General features: G+C 39.1%; 1 protein-coding gene across 1 annotated transcript in view; it reads left to right on the forward strand.

Annotated features, from left to right (window-relative positions):
* Positions 1-17815, forward strand: part of COL19A1 (collagen type XIX alpha 1 chain) — a 334061-nt gene that overhangs the window by 244720 nt on the left and 71526 nt on the right. Inside the window, 5 exon segments of the mRNA XM_065401717.1 lie at positions 6414-6476; positions 10695-10739; positions 13237-13272; positions 16014-16049; positions 16146-16199. Of these exon segments, the coding sequence (XP_065257789.1) occupies positions 6414-6476; positions 10695-10739; positions 13237-13272; positions 16014-16049; positions 16146-16199 (234 nt within the window).

Genomic DNA, 17815 nt, shown 5'->3' on the forward strand with positions numbered 1-17815 from the left:
ATTTAACTTCTGTACCTGGAAAGATAATGGAGCAAATAATTAAGCAATCAGTTTGCAAACATCTAGAAGATAATAAGGTTGTAAGTAACAGCATGGATTTGTCAAAAACAAATTGTGTCAAACCAACCTGATAGCTTTCTTTGACAGGGTAACAAGCCTGTGGATGGGGGGAAGCGGTAGACATGGTATATCTTGACTTTAGTAAAGCTTTTGATACTGTCTCACATGACCTTCTCATAAACAAACTAGGGAAATGCAACCTAGATGGAGCTAATATAAGATTGGTGTATAACTGGTTGGAAAACCGTTCCCAGAGAGTGGTTCACAGTCATGCTGGAAGGGCATAACGAATGAGGTCCCACAGGGATCAGTTCTGTTCAAAATCTTCATCAATGATTTAGATAATGGCATAGAGAGTACACATGTAAAGTTTGTGAACGATACCAAGGTGGGAGGGGTTGCAAGCGCTTTGGAGGATAGGATTATAATTCAAAGTGAAACTGGAGAAATGGTCTGAAGTAAATCAGATGAAATTCAATAAGGACAAATGCAAAGTAAGGATTCAGAGTAGCAGCCATGTTAGTCTGTATCCGCAAAAAGAACAGGAGTACTTGTGGAAGGTGCCACAAGTACTCCTGTTCTTTTTGCAAATGCAAAGTACTCACTTATGAAGGAACAATCAGTTGCACATATACAAAATAGGAAATGACTGCCTAGGAAGGAGTACTGTGGAAAGGGATCTGGGGGTCATAGTGGACCACAAGCTAAATATGAGTCAACAGTATAACACTGTTGCAAAAAAAGCAAACATCATTCTGGGATGTATTAGCAGGAATGTTGTAAGCAAGACACGAGAAGTAATTCTTCCACTCTATTCGCGCTGATTAGGTCTCAACTGGAGTATTTTATCCAGTTCTGGGTGCCACATTTCAGGAAAGATTTGGACAAATTGGAGAAAGTCCAGAGAAGAGCAACAAAAATGATTAAAGGTCTAGAAAACACAACCTATGAGGGAAGATTGAAAAAATTTAGTTTTAGTCTGGAAAAGAGAAGATTGAGAGGGGGACATGATAACAGTTTTCAAGTACATAACAGGTTGTTACAAGGAGGGGAGAACAATTGTTCTTAACTTCTGAGGATAGGACAAGAAGCAATGGGCTTAAATTGCAACAAGGGAGGTTTATGTGGGACATTAGGAAAAAATTCCTAACTGTCAGGGTGGTTAAGCACTGAAATAAATTGCCTAGGGAGGTTGTGGAATCTCCATCATTGGAGATTTTTAAGAGCAGGTTAGACAAACACCTGTCAGGGATGGTCAAGATAATACTTGGTCCTGCCATGAGTGCAGAGGACTGGACTAGATGGCCTCTCGAGGTCCCTTCAAGACCTATGATTCTACAGATATCAACCTGCATTATACTATAAAGGCAGCTTCTACAATATAGTCCTAATTATTCTTTATAAAAAGCATTCTAAAGTGCGATTCTTGTAATCAACAGGTAGAGATCTATTCTTTCTTATCCAAATAATTGTAGCTGTAGAGATTCAGAACCAAATTTTCAAAGTCCCCATGTGAAAAACATGCACACCCGCACATACACCATAAATGGGTTAATTGTATACACTGACATCTAGTGCTCATTGAATCAGCCATTCTTGTGTTCACATGAAAATGAGGGTGTGTATGTCTGAGTATATTTATTGATTGCTCAGACCATAATCTTTAATTTTTGATAGTTTGGCTTTCCATTTATGAAAGAGACCAGAAATCAAACTTGGTAGTTACTCTTTCAAAGGAACTGTGAAAGTCTCTTTGATTGTCTAATAGTACTTTTCATAAACTTCCATGAATAGCCATAGAAGCGAAAACTCAGTAAAGCCTCTTAAAGAGACAGAGCTCTCATATTTTAAAGTTATTAGATAAATAAGGTGAGAAGGAAGCATTGCAGGAGTGCTAATTTTTCTCCCCTACTTATATATTCCTCATTGGTATTCCTCTTTGATATCTTTTGATCAGTCCTTTGTAAAGCGCTATGAGATCTACGGATGAAAAGCACTATATAAGAGATAGGTATCATTATTCAAACTAAGAAAATTAAACCCATTTTCTATCAGCCTGAGTTGAAAAATATGTTTCTTCCTGTCTGAATCCACAGTCTTGGAAAAAGAATGCAGAACTTTAAGAAATTACAAATCTGGGGGCTATATACATATTACTTCTCAAAAGCTGTCCCATGGTTTACAAAACTAAGAGGTTTAACCTTCCCAAAGACAGATTATTATCCTCTTTTATCCTCAAAGACTTCACTTTAAATTCTTGTTTCTTAATCTGACCTGTGATGAACCTGAGAATAGAATGGAAAGTTACAAACTTGGGTTGATATTTGCAAAGCTATTTAAGGGATTTAAAGAAATGTTTTCTGTAAAAACCTAATGGCTACTTTGAATATCTGAACCTTGCTGTCTAGAGTATTTCAAGTATTTTGCAGTGTTGGAATCCAAATATATTGTCACATTTTTTATGTCCCTCGTCATTTCTGATTCCCAAACAGCCTTCTCTAAAGTTCTACATTTTTATTGCAGTACCTCTAGATTATATGGACTTCATTTAATCTTTCCTCCTACACCTAGCAGATAAAAGTTCAAATTACTTTGACAATACTGTCAGTCATTCCTTTAAATCCTTACCAGAGATTTTTTCTGTAGTTCTGCAGTCTGTTGTAATTAGGAAATATGACTTGGCCTTGAGTTCAGTTTTCTGTCACTGTAAGCTGCTAAACCTTAATACAAGATTTTCCAAGCTCTGTTTCATTTAAGGTGAGTAAAATTTACAGTAAGAAATAAATTAGGTCTATATAGAAAACCTTCAAATACACATGTAAATGAGCTCATTTAATATAATATATCATATATATATATAGATATATATAATGAGATATATGATATGGGCTTGATGCAGAAATTACTGGGTGAATTCAGTGGCTTATGTTATGCAGGAGGTCAAATTATATTATAAAAGTTTCTTTTGGCTTTAAAATCTAAGATCAGATATATCACTTCCTATATTTTCATAGTTCATAGTTTTCTAATGCAACCTGTCCTACTGAATGTCAGAACTCTGACTTTAAAAAGCTTCTGAATGCTCACAAGGTTTTTTAACAAATTTATAAATTTTCCTTCTCGGTGGAGAGAATTACAGAATGTTTAAATGATTTCATCAATATTTATGGCACAGAAGATATATGTGAAGTGCAACCAATTCCATGATATATTCCAGTGAGTTGACTCATTCCATAAGTTCCTTTTGGATATAAGCCTCAATTCAGGACATTGACTTTACTGGGACTTATGCACATGCTTATTTGCTGTCCTGAGGAGAGATGTTTTCCAGATTCAGAGCCTTAGTCTCTATGCTTGGTCTGTCACCTTCCTGTGCATGTGTATATCTGATCACCTTAGCAATTTATTTTTCTTGCCAAAAAGTAATTTCTGTTAATATCAAGTATTTTCCTTGTCTACAGCTTTTTTCTCGAAGCTACTTCTCTACTTCCGGGCTATTTGACATCTTCCTTTTTTACATTCCAACGGCTGTCTTTGAATCCACACTATTTAAGATTAATTCTAAAGCAACAGTGGAGGTCCTCAGGATTTGATATGCATCTATCTACAGGAGTCATGTTTCTCACCATCGTGAGGCTCTAAGGGTTCCTAGGGCATCTTATGTTTCCCAATTAATGTATTCTGGCAAAATATAGGCCAGCTGTTTGTTTCAAGAAATTAATCATCTTTTAAATCCTTTACAGAGCACCAACTTACTCCTTCCTTCAGCTGTCCAGTGTGAAGAGTTTAATGACTTATTCACAAGCAAGTAACTTTTCAGCAAGGGAGTGCTAAGTTTAGTATTTACTATGATAGCAGAGATGGTTTACTAGTCTAAACATCACGTTTTAAATACCCAGACTCTCTGGAGCCACAGATTTAAATCTCAGCAGGGCTGACCCATGCCTTTCAACCACTGAAGCAGATAAATTAAGTTCTGTGTAGTTTAGGGTAGGGGAATATTTATGAGAACCTCTCTGCTCTTTGTGGACATTAAAAAATCCCATTGAGCTATTCTCACAAGTAGGGGTTTGTTCCTGTATCCTTGATCTAAATTTCTGCTTTCTCACACTGTTATATAATGTGGTGAATGCTGGCTGGGCACTCCACTACACCTGGGAGGTGCCAAATCCCTTTACTGACAATACATCATTTGTAAAGTGTCTGTAAGATGAAAAGCTTTATATAAATGCAAGGTAATCTGTTCTGTGCTGTTCTGTGGGTTGAGAGATTCCCTTCTGTACAGGTAACAATGGAATGCCAATTTCCTTGATTTTATATGGCCTCTCAAGGCTCTCTCAAGTTCTCACTGAAATTTTTTTTTTCAGTGGTTTTCCTTGTAGGAAACTCTTGTGAAGTCCTTAGTATCAGTCTTTTCTGATGATATTTGCATGGTTTATTTAAAGTGGCATTTCTAGGAATTATGACAAATATTGTGGTCCCCATAAGACAAATAAGGAGGTGGCACGGACAGATACCATTGAAGGCCTGTCATAATTTAATAACCACTCATCTCTACCTATTTCTCTACATAGTCAAGGCTTATTCTGTGCCTACACCATGTGCAATTCTACTGACTTCAGTATGGTTTTAGTGGGTTTGAGTGAGTGCAGAATTTGGCCTTTGATTTGTGGTTTATCATTATTTCAATGTATATAAATATAAGGTCACTTCAGTTTTAAAATCAAATCTGCTTACAAACATCCTTACTTTGGGCAGAAAAGTCAGCTTTGTGGGACTCAATGAGGTCACAGGCATTGGAAGGTAATAATTTAAAGCACAGTGGAAAGTGACAGAAAGTATATGCATAAACTGTTTTAGAAAATTTTTCCAATGTTTGCTTTAATTCTTGAATAATCTATTGCTACTTTCTATCACTATTTTCTTCTTCTAAATATTTTCTTGCATCTTAAAAAATTAACAAAGAATGATTTATATGTGGATATTCAAATAATATATAAAAATACAGCTGGTTGATCTAATATTATCTTTCCCAAAAGATGTTTTAAATTTTTTCCATACATATAAATTCAAGGCACATCTCAATACAAACAATAACTATCTATATTCAGTCTATAGTAACTATTTGTCTCTGGTATCAGAGGGGTAGCCGTGTTAGTCTGGATCTGTAAAAAGCAAGAGAGAGTCCTGTGGCACCTTTAAGACTAACAGATGTATTGGAGCATAAGCTTTCGTGGGTGAATACCCACTTCGTCAGACCATTTGTCTCTGGTTTGTTCTCTTCATCAAGTCAACTGCTACTCAGCAGTCATCATTAAGCTGCCTCTGCAACTAATCCTAATATTAGTTGGTAGCCAGCAGACCGATGAAGACTCATGTAGATTAACTGCTGAAATGCCCTAGAAATTGAACAAAAAGCCATCAAGAGATAAAATCAATAGGAATCTGACTGAAATTTATATTTTGTTATTTTATCTCCTTTATTATTGTTAATAATAATATCTATTTAGCACTTGTTATTAGTAGGTCTCAAAACATTTTACATCATTATTTCCATTTTACACATGGGGAAACCAAGGCACACAGAGGTAAAGTTACTTACCCATGGTCACCCAGCTAGCCACTAGGCCACATTGCCTCCACTGCACATACCTACTTCATTTTTTACCAGGTCTTCCCTATGTAAAATTAAAGCAAAAAGCCATGTATTATATATTTAATATGTACAGGCCTTCTGCGAAAGGGTAGATACACACAGTACAATAAGTAGTCTCAATAAAAATAAAATTTGAAGCCAAATTGCTTCAGTCAGTTTGCTTATTCTGAGGAACAGTGGGAATATACTGTCACTAATATCAATTCATCTCTTTCTTTATCTGTGTCTTCATGCTGTTCAAAACTAAAATGAATATTTCTTGAGGTGCTTGTTCATATTAGAAGAGGGATTTTTTGTTGTTCCTTTCTCTCACACTTAAGAAATGTACTGTGGTAATGATCATAAAAATAATGTTCTTTCCAATGATTTAAGACAAAATTCTCTTCTCAGATCTACACAGCAGTACTCAACATGGATATTTTGCTCTCTCTATAGATGTAGAACTCCCATTAGTTGAATGGAATATGAATATCTCCCGCATGGAGAAGAATACATTCTTGTGCCACATAACTTTGATGTAGTGCACAGGTTATCTTACCCCCTCTGTTTGATGCTGAATTAGGATGTTTGCATTTACACAGAAAATAACATATCAACATAGGACCTAATATTGCAAAATTATGGTAACTACATATTATATTTATTATAATATTTTATATTATATTTATTATATTCTTTCACTTGCAATTCTTCACAGGGTGTTGCAGGACAACTAGGATTACCTGATGCTGCTGGACATAAAGGACGAAAGGGAGAAATTGTAAGAATCTGAGATATAAGGGCACAAGGAATTGCAAAATAACAACCAGCTTGTCACTGCTAAGTTTACCTGTAGTCTCATTCATCTGGTTTGTCACAGTTTCCTTAGGAGGAGCGGATTACATACTTGATCAGGCCTTTGGTTACTGGCCAGTGAGAGAAAGGAAGAAGAGAAAAAAATAACATATTTATATATTTGTGTAATATTATACTGGGAAAAAATTCCTTAGTGACCATGTGAAGTGCTCATCTCTTGCCCTGAAACTAGACACATAATTACTCATTTAATCATCTTAGCTTGCATGGCACCAGCTATTTAACCAGTCATGTATGTATCCACTCCTTTGTTCATTTCAGTCTTACTAATTGTCCCAACAGACTCTTATGGAAGTGAATTACACAGGTTGACTCTTTTATTCAATTAGTTTTAGACTTATACCTCTTTAATGTAGTTGAATTTTCCTTTTTGTAGTGAAAAATCATTGTTATCATTTGAAAGGACACTCATCTACAGTATGTCTAACCTGCAGGAAAGAGCTGTGAATGCTATGGTACACCAGTCCCAGAGATGTTTGGCAGTGATTTGGGTGTACCATGTGCTCAGAGGCAAGTGCTGTAGGCACTCCAAGCGTTAGGCCTTTCAGGCTCCAGCTCTTGGTGGTTCCCACAAATAGAACAGGGTGACATTTTCAGAGAAATAGTTTATTCACTGGCAAATGCAGTTTTTATCACCCACATCTATTTGAAATTTGACACAAAGTAGCCAAATAAAAATTTGGGAGGCAGGTGGGGTGGAACTTAGATACCATTCACAAAACAGATTTTTGTGTGTGTGCATGTTGCAGCTTCTAGCCCACACGTTAGGGCACTCACTCAGGATGTGGGGGACCTGGGTTCGATTCCCCTTCTGCTGGATAAGGGATTTGCACTTTGGTTTGCTACATTGTAGAATGGTGCCCTAGCCACCGGGCTATGGGACCTTCTGGAGTGGGTTTTTCTCAATATCTTCTGGTCAAGCTGTTCTGCTGTGTATAAATAATGAAAGAGTCAGTGGAGCAGGGACGTGAACTTGGTTCTCTACCTCCTAGATGAGTGCCTTGACAGCTAGGGTCATTGTCATTTTCTCTTGCTGGTCCAATGACTATTCAGGTATTTTATACAAAGTGGAGCAGCTTCAATCGGAGAGACTGAGAAAGAGCTGCCCAAGACTATGCTATAGGACAGGGGTTAGAGCACAGTCTTGTAGTGTGGGAGACCCAACTTGATGTCCCTCTGCCAATGATGTTTTAATTACTTATACACGGTGGACCTGCTTGAATAGGAGAGATTGAGAAAAACACACATCAGAATAGTCCAATAGCTAAGGCAGGGGTAGGCAATCTATGGCACACGAGCTGATTTTCAGTGGCACTCATACTCCTGGCCACCGGTCCGGGGGGCTCTGCATTTTAATTTAATTTTAAATGAAGCTTCTTAAACATTTTAAAAACCTTATTTACTTTATATACAACAATAGTTTAGCTATATTTTATAGACTTATAGAAAGAGACCTTCTAAAAACATTAAAATGTATTACTGGCACGCGAATCCTTTAATTAGAGTGAATAAATGAAGACTCGGCACACCACTTCTGAAAGGTTGCCGACCCCTGAGCTAAGGTATGCTTCTATAATGTGAAAGACCCAAATTCAAATCCCTTCTCCGCAGAGGGGAGAATTAAACCTGAGTCTCCCAGTTCCCTAGCTAGTATGCTAACAATTATAACATGGGGGGACCACCATCTTCTCCTTCACTTTCTTTGCTTTTACATTAAAAAATGTCTGGAAACTAAATGGTTAGTTTAAAAAAATGATTTGTTCACCCAAACCTAGTTTTTCACCTACTTGTTTAATTCGCCACAATTTTTCAGAATATTCTGGTTAAAATCAAACTGATTTTTTTAACCGCCAGTAAACTGAAAAATCAGTTATTTGCCCATCTCTACCCAAACATACTCATATAGTATGATGAATAACAAAGAATTGCATTACGAGGGCTGCCAGAAATAAATACTGCCTTTATCCTAGGCATCTAGGTTTTAATGGTTCCAAATTAAAAGAGAGAAATTTAGCATACAACAGTTCTTAATCCAACCCCTAAGGGTAGTTTTGTAAAGTGGTATGAAGGTTAGTGACCTCAGGTCCAGTGCCAGGGTTACTCCCTGCAGGAGTCAGTTATGCACTGGCCTGGAGATCCCACAGCCAGAATTATGTTTCTTCATCTTTCATCTTCAGACCCATGCATGTGGCCCAGCTGTTTGCAGGCTGCTTCTAAGTATCTGTCTGTCACAGCTAGCCATGGACTCCCTGTGACAGGATTCTTCCCAGCCTGGCTCACAGCCTTTCCAACCAGCATTATGCTTCTCTCCACAACCAGTGTTGGGCTGCTGCCTCCAGCCTGCTACTGCAGTCATCATGCAGCCTCTTGTACCCCCCCCCCCGCCCCCCCCGAGCTAGGTCCTCTTCTGGCAGTGCTTCCTTCTACTGTACTGGAGGGATTATGGAGCCCTCTACTTGCTGAATGTTGAATTGGAGGTTAACACAGTGCTCAGTAATGAGCCAGTAGGTTCGTTACAATATTTTTAATCTCCACTGTTTGAAATGCAGTTATATCCAACCCAAAAGTTCAAAAATCATGAGTCAATCCCCCTCCTAAATAATGAGATTTTGTTTTAAGAGATGATCTCATGTTTTTGACCTTTTGATTTTTGAACACCCCCCAATGTTTGTGTGACAATTTCAGTGTTGGCACTTCTCTCAAATATATAGAGTAAGCTGCTGCAGAAGGTCTCACTGGGGGACCCACATGAGATCAAATTACAAAGATTTTTATAAAATGCTGCATGATTGTGCGGATCATCCAGCTTCTCCCCAAGCTCCAAAATTCTAATTAATTCTGTTCCTGTACAGCCCCACATCTGCCCATCACCCAGCCCAGCAATTAATTATACATTTCCCTGCAACTGTCACAGCATTTCTGGCCCCCAACCGCACCTCTGCTCTTGCAGCTTCAGTGGTTCTTCACCCCATTTCTCAGATCTGGGGGGGAGGCTACAGGGGGGTTCCTCTTTGTCTTCCCAGGCCTGGGTGTGGGAATTAGTTCCAGAGTTTATTCATGCCCTCCTCCCACTTCCCTGGTCTGGTGTTGTAGGGAGTGTGTAGGAGCACACAGGGGAGATTACCCATTTTTAACAGGAGAGCAGAGAAGGAAGATTGCTGGGCTCTTTCTTTTCCCCTTCCCCTCTGTGAAATGTCAGCTGGTCCCTCTCCACCTCACCTACCCAAAAACTCAACTCTTAAGGGTGGGGAGCGAGCTCTGCCTGGTTCCTGCAGCAGCCCTGATTGTCTTCTCTCCAGGAGGCAGGGAAGTGGGGAATACAGCCTGTCAGAGGACTTTTCCCCAATAGGGCTGAAATTCTCATATCATCTTAAGACTGGCTCAAGCAGGGGCCAAAATTGTGTGACTTGCGATGAAATTATGATAGTTTGTACCATTGTAATGCTCTTTTAGAACTCTGAAAATATTATGTCTTCTTTTAGTGTAACCTACATTTTTTAGGCCTGAATTGGGCAGGGGGAAGAGTGAAAAATATTTTTTCTGTGTTTTTAGGAGAGCAAAAGGAAATGTGCATAGTGTTTGGAATATGTGCATACATAATATTATCTATTGAACCAGCAAGGGGAGCTCAAAAATATTTTTGGTAGCACTAGCAAATAGTGGGTATTTAAAAAAATTCTCTTTAATAAAGTGACAGGGTTTGTTACACCAAAAGTATTTAAAAGGTGCAGGTCATTCCCAAGCAGTTTATAGCAAATTAAGTGGTCAAATGTTGGGTCCAAACTTTTTGACAGAAAGCATCTATGTATTTTAAATAATGGAATATATATTTGCCAATTTGATGTACTGTTGGTCTGAGGAGAAAAGAGAAAAGACACACTAGATGTATCGTAGTGTTGCCAAGTGTTTGATTTTGAGTAGCATGTAGAATTTTCTTCTCTCCAGCAGAAGACAATAACTTAAATTCAGTTGAAGCTGGTTAAATCACACATTTCAGTTATGATGATTAACAAGATTTCATGCAACATTCAGTGCCAGGAGCAGCTGGATGGGGAAGATTCTTTTCATTTGTCAGAATAAAAAAGGACAAAGATTGTCAATAGTTTTTTTATTTTCTTAAAAGGGTCGGCAAGGAGAAATGGGGTTAACTGGTGCAAAAGGTGAAAAGGTAAATAATAGTTCCTAATTCATATTCTTAGATGTGATGGCTAAGATGGCTAAGTGTGGTTTATTTTTATTGGGCCAAATCCTTGAAAAAGAGTAAAGGTCAAGTAGAAGAACTGTGGGCACAGAAAAATATGCTCCAATGGTAGACTTTGGGCCCAGCATCCTCACAACCTACATTTTGTTTTCTGGCCTGGATGTCTCTGCAGGGTTGTCATGGCTGTTGGGCATGTGGGTGACTAATGGACAGGGCCACCTGCTCTGCACCAAAGCTGGGTTTAACCCTGGTGTATTGAAGCTGTGTCCCAACTGCATACTTAAATCCCATCCAACTTAAAGTATGTGCTTAAGTAGGTTGCTGAATAGGGATGAACTGCTGAATGAGTTGTCCAGTCATTGCTGAGTTTTTCATATACTCATTGTATGTAGCCCTGGATACTGCTGATCTGTCGTGTGCGGAGTCCTCTGAATGCTTTCTCTGCTGCATTGCTTACCAGCATGGTGACATTGCAACATTTCTGATCCTTTTGGGCTTTCCTTTCTGATGGTGATGGATCAGGATAGAGTCTATAATTTAGAGATGGGCAGACCTGCTAGCATAAAATAAGACAAAAGCTGCTGGCCATAAAAAAGCCCTATATGAAATTAATCTTCTTTACACTTTGAAAAAGGTTAGTCCATTTTTTGCTTTGCCTCTTTATTTTTTGTGTGCTTCTCTGCTTCCTGATTTCAAGATGCATGAATTTCCAAAACACCACAGACCTAGGCACAACCAGGAGGTACCTAAAACCTCAAAAGAAAGCAAGTATCTCAAACAATGAAATATTGATTGCTGATTAAAATAACAATATTCTTTTACTTTCTCTTAAATTAGGAACATAAGAATGGCCATAGTGGGTCAGATCAATGGTCTGTCTAACTCAATATCAAATCTTCTGACAGTGACCAATGCCAGATGCTTCAGAGGGAATGAACAAAACAGGGCAATTATTGAGTGATCCATCCCCTGTCATCCAGTCCCAGCTTCTGGCAGTTAGAGGTTAGGGACATCCAGAATATGGGGTTGCATCCTTGACTATCTTGACTAATAGCTATTGATGGACCTATCCTCTAGGAACTTATCTAATTCTTTTTTGAACCCAGTTACACTTTTGGCCTTCATAACATCCCCTAGCAACAAGTTCCACAAGTTGACTGTGCATTGTGTGAAGTAAAAATAACAGGAGTACTTGTGGCACCTTAGAGACTAACAAATTTATTAGAGCATAAGCTTTCGTGGGCTACAACCCACTTCTTCGGATGCATTGTGTGAAGAAGTACCATCTTCAATACCTAGATGGAAAAAATAGCTTTCTTAGCATGATCAAAGTTTAGAAAAAGACTTTGCTAGTTAATCATCTTTTAGTTTTAGTTGAAGCTTTCCAACAGCAGATTCAGCCGAAACAATTTTTTCAGTATTGGTGAAAAGATGTAAACCGCATTTTTCTAGAAATAGCAGAAAGTTCAGTCATGCTTCCATTGAATCAATAGAAGTTTTGCTAGTGATTTAAATTGAAGTAATGTAAGGCCCCAGAATGTTAGAGGATCAACTAGTTCTTGTTAAAACCTTGTACTGTAAATGATCTTCATACAAACAGAAATCTAGTTTAGGCTATTAATTTGAAAGAATCATGGTTTTGTGTATTAAAAGTCATTTGCTTTTGAGAATTTAACTCATATTTTTACACTATTTCAGTCATCACTTTCTGATATCTGTTTCTGATCCTGTGTTAGGCCCAGGACATAGGCAGACAGGCCTGCTGGTTAGTACAAGGCAAGTGGCCAGGTCCCCTTGCCACCCAGGGTTCAGAACCAGGAGGTCAGTAACAGAGAGACTGATACCAGGAATCAGCCTGAGTCAGGAAACCAGGAGGTCAGGGTCAGGAGAAGAGATGGAGATCCAGAACCAGGAATCAGGCCAAGTCAGGAAACCAGAAAGTCAAGAGCAGGTAGTACAGGGTAAGCAGTCCAAAGCAGAATGAAGCCCAGTTGTACTGACAACTTCCTGCTCCTCCTCATGCCTTCAGTATGTCCCACCAGTTGGGGCCCAGGGGTCGAGCCGACTATCTGAGTTGGACTTCAAGGAATCCCAGTTCTAGCTAATGCTAGTAAGTCAGCAGGTGGAAAGTTGGAGCATGATGATATGTAGACCCAGGTTTGAAAGCTTTATGCTTATGATTACGTATAATATATAATATGTGACCCAGACATAAAAGAAACGAACTTGGGTAGAATCCCATTTTATTATCTGTCCATATTCTTTATAATTAAATTAATGTAATCATTAAGTGGGCTTTCATAGTTTATATATCTTATAAAGTTGTTTGTATGTATTGAATACATATAACTGTTAGTTTGTTTTCTATATGTTTTGAAGAGTTGTTTTCCAAAAGCAGACATACAAACTATTTGTCACTTAAAATTATCATGTAAGTATTAACATTTACTGTATACTATCACAGGGAGAGTCTTCTGAAAAAGGAGAAAAAGGGGATCCAGTAAGTACAGCTAAAGCTTTGAGTTAATGTTTATGCTTAGATCTGATTTTCTCACCATATTTCCTGTGACACTCTTACCTCTGGCAACGCCCTGTAACCCCTATATTCCTCATCTATAAATAATTGTGATATTGCATATAAAGCATCCCATGTGAGGTATCGGGGAAAGGTTATGATATGCTGAAACCCATTGTTCCATCTAAACACGTGTATCATTAATGCATATAAAATTATAAGAATTGTGTTGGATAGTTTTCACTAAAATACGCTGTGGGTTTGGGAAGCACCCAGATACTAGCTTTCCAGAGACAATGACAATGGAGGTAACCAATGCCTGGGTGGGTGCTGAACAGACATCACCAGCCATTGTCCATCAGAGGAATTACAATTCAATGACTCACTCACAGTAGACACACCAGGGTATTGCTTCAACTTGTGACTCAGCAGTGCCCACCAGACATGCCTGGACTTGTGTTCTCCAAGCACATGGACTAAGGTTATAAATCAGAACACAGTGGCCCCATTGCTTTGCCTTTCCTCTGCCCCCACCTATGCAGCAAGCAACAAGGCCACTCAGAAGACTGAAGACTCCAACAGAGGGGAGTGGCACAGGTTTAAAGGGTGAATCCTGTGTACTATGAACTGCAGTATCCAGTGGGTTGAGAAAAACTGCTAATCTAGATGTTGCCCAGTCTAATAGGGTTGAGAGTTTTGACTGAGTGCTTATATTTTCTTTTCTTTTGGTAACCACTCTGACTCGTTGCCTATCACTTATAATCACTTAAAATCTATCTTTTGTAGTTAATAAATTTGTTTAACTGTTTATCTTTATTGGTGAGTTTGCCCAAAGTGTTTGGTAAATTTGTTCAGTTTTAAAAAGGCTGGTGTATATCCACTTTCCATTGATGAAGTAATGAACCAATTAATAAATTGCTCATCTTGAGCAGTGCAAGACGGTATATTCCTGAGGTACAGTGCTGGGAGCTGGGGGGATTTGGCTGGTGCCTTTCTCTGTGTGATTCATGAGTGGCTCTGGAAGTATTCATGCAATCTAGCTGGGTGTGGGGCTCCATATGTGGTTGTGCTGAGTGATAACAGCACCTGCAGGGGTTTGCTGTTTGTCACTAGCAAGGCATTGTGAGAGACAGCCCAGGCTGGACAGTTAAGGGGGCGTTAACCCCCAGGCTGCACCCGGGGATCCTGTCACATTTACATTCTGTAATAATTTTTTTTGTACATTTTAATAGGTTTCATGCCAAATATTCCGAAACTTGACTATAAAAATGGCATCATGGGGTTCCATGTTTATTGCCTCTCGATTATTGACATCAAATTCACTCAGTTTACCAGTAAAAAGTCGGCATTTCCAACTGCCAGCTCTTCAAACTCAGAGAGAGGCTTGGGCAAAAAGGAACCTTTCCCTTCCTTGTACATTTGCATGAGGCAGGGGCGGCTCCAGGCACCAGCGCAGCGCTGTGAGGGCAGCAGACAGGCAGTCTTCGGCGGTATGCCTGAGGGAGGTCCGCCGGTCCCATGGCTTTGGTGGCAATTCGGCGGCGGGTACGGCGAAGGCACGGGACCGGCAAATCACCCGCAGAAACGCCGCCGAATCCGCATGACTGAAGGCCGCCTGACTGCCGTGCTTGGGGCGGCAAAAAACATAGAGCCGTCCCTGGCATGAGGGCAGCTAGAATCTCAGTGCTTGCAGTCCTTGGGCTAAATCTGTCCTTGGCCTCTCTCTGATTTCTTCTGTGAAGCTATTTCTGGGATGAATTTTTGGCACTTTAAATACAAGGTGCAGGGTCACCACAGAGTAGACCTTGGCACTGTAGATCCCAAGAAAGGTCTGGCTGATCTGAGATGGAAGTAGCTGAGTCTAAACATCTCAACAGCGGCCTTATTCTGCTCTTATTGAAGTCAATAAGATTTTGGCTGTAGAGATTAAAGGTAGCAGATCAAGCAAACCATCCCTCAGAGTTCTAACTATTACACTAGCAAATGCACTAGTCATCTTAGTGAGAAACTGCAGCTATTTCATTAACTCTGCAATTAACACTGAACATCAAGCATAGTACGTAAAATATGTAACCGCCTTTATTAAAAACCCATTCATCTCTTTGGGAAGCTCTAAAAACTTTATTTGCAGGCAATTCTTCTTATAGCCATATTTTTATATGTCACTTTTTTATTACTAAAGATGTTTTTAAGGAATCAGAATCCTTATTCTTTAAGATTTCATCTGCTGCTTTGTATTTCTTACAGTAAATCATAATCCTCTCTTTGTGATATGACAAATGTTAGTCACATTGCTTAATGCACTGCAGGAAGAGGCTCACATACTATAGTGATGAATGCTGTATAAGAACCTATGTGGAATAGGATATACTGTAAAAATGAGTAGCTTTGGGCATATGATATCACAAACAGGGTAATGACATTAAGTGAGGAATAAGCACCAGGAACAGAGTTCTTAAGCAAATATTTTGTTTTCATGCAAATATCCTTAGGAATAAAACATGAGAAGAGAAATCAACATACCCGAAACTGCAAATAGAATTTTTCAAAAGACAAACCTTTTCAAAGTTTTCCATCAACAACTCTTTAAAGAATAACCAGATTTTCATTATTTGCTAAATTGTGTTAACTAAATTAATATGACAACATTTCTGTGTGTAGTAACTTCAACACAGTCAATCTTAGTCTAAATTTCAACTTATTGTGATCATATCTATTATTTTCAGGGGGAAATTGGAATGAAGGGATCACAAGGAATTAAGGTATTTTTCTGATTGGTATACAAAATATCTATTTGGTACACAGCTGTCTCTTGTGGATATAACATTAAATTATTTGAGAAAAATTATGCTTTTTAGGGTGAAACAGGAGATCATGGTCCTCCTGGACTCACTGGAAATCCAGGATCAGAGGTATTTTAAAGTATTTATTATAAAATTGAAAGTAGCGTGTAGTGGCTTCTTATTATGCCGTTGTGTAAAAGGACTTTGGGTGCTATTTCATTCACTTTATATAGCACAGGCCAATTTTTTTTAGTGTGTGTACTTGAGTTGCATGCCCAAAGTTCTTGTGTACATACAAACTGGGGTTATACATGCACACATCCCTGAATTTTATGGCCAGAATGGGCAATTTGTGTTCAAAGAACATGTGTATGCAAAAGTCTGAATGCACTTTTTGGGAATTACATTTTTTGAAATATGGCCTCCATAACCAAAAAGAGGCTATTCTGATGCTAATATTTATGCAGGCATGTCAATTTTATTCTGTGTAGGGAGCTAAATTACAAATTAATTATGGTTAGGCGCAGGTGATACAATATATGCTATTCAGAATATATAGCAGGGTTGATGTCAGACGGAGACTTACACAAGATTGAAGGCAGAATATAGCTATTTTACATTTAGTTAGTAATGTTGTTGTTGATTTCAGCATTACTCACTGGGGAAAAATTATGCAAGGAACTTTTAGGACCACTGCTATTTCTATCCTTTGTCTGGCTATTTATGTGTGCAATTACACATTTTGTATTGTGGATATCACCAATACAGACTAATGAGTGAGTCCTCCTCATCTGTCAGCCAGCCAGGTGGTAGCCAGAGTGGATGCAACACTATCAGTCTCAATTCCTCCCCCTCACAGAGTGCAGGCAGACAGATTTCTCTAGTTGTTCTCTTGCCTCTCTAGAAATAGCTTGTGCTTCTTAGCTGAGGAACCATCTCTCCTCCAGGCCTCAGCTGAGCTCTGTAATCACGTAGAATAGTAGGTACAATGGAGTCTTCCTCTCAAAGCCAAAAATACCTCTCCTGTGCCTTTCCTCTGCAGCCTTTGGCAATGGGCCCATTCTGTCCATCCTTCCCACCTCACTTAAGTACCATGCAGACTGCTCATGCAGAGGCACCACACTCAAGCCCAATCAGGGACAAAAGTGGTTCTGAATCTGGTGCCATCCTCAGCTTCAGACACTCAGGAAGAAACCATAGCCTGAATGAATAGGGCCTTTTCTGTTTCCTACCTCTTCTGATTCATACTCACCGTGCCCCAAAAGGTCTTTTCAGACTCTACAATGTGGACTCTGATTTCCACAGCCTCTGGTTGCTCCACTCAAACATGGATTTAGTCATAATTTCCCAGTCTAAGACCTTAGACCTAACTCTGGAGGCCAGTGTGTTCCTTCATGAGCCCCTGGAAAGAAGTTATGAAAATAATCTTTTAAACTGGGAACATCCAAATCACTACCACTTTCTATGCCTCTTGAATTCCCTGTGGCTCATGGAGACCCAGGGGATCAATGCTGTTGACTCCAAGCTGCCCTTCCTGGTACACAGGAACCTCTCACATTGCCCTATCAAATATTCTCAGTGCGGCTCAAGATTCTGTCCACTTGCAGGCCAATCTTTTTGGCACTTCTGAATCTGGTCCTGAGGTGAGGATATCTTCAAGTTTTGTCTCCTTGCCCTTAATCTTTAAGGGTCCCCATCTGATTGGGAATTTAGTGGATTCTGCATTGAAGGAGGTTTTGGAGGAA

The sequence above is a fragment of the Emys orbicularis genome, chromosome 3 (genome assembly GCF_028017835.1).
Source record: "Emys orbicularis isolate rEmyOrb1 chromosome 3, rEmyOrb1.hap1, whole genome shotgun sequence".
NCBI classification, from domain to species: Eukaryota; Metazoa; Chordata; order Testudines; family Emydidae; genus Emys; species Emys orbicularis.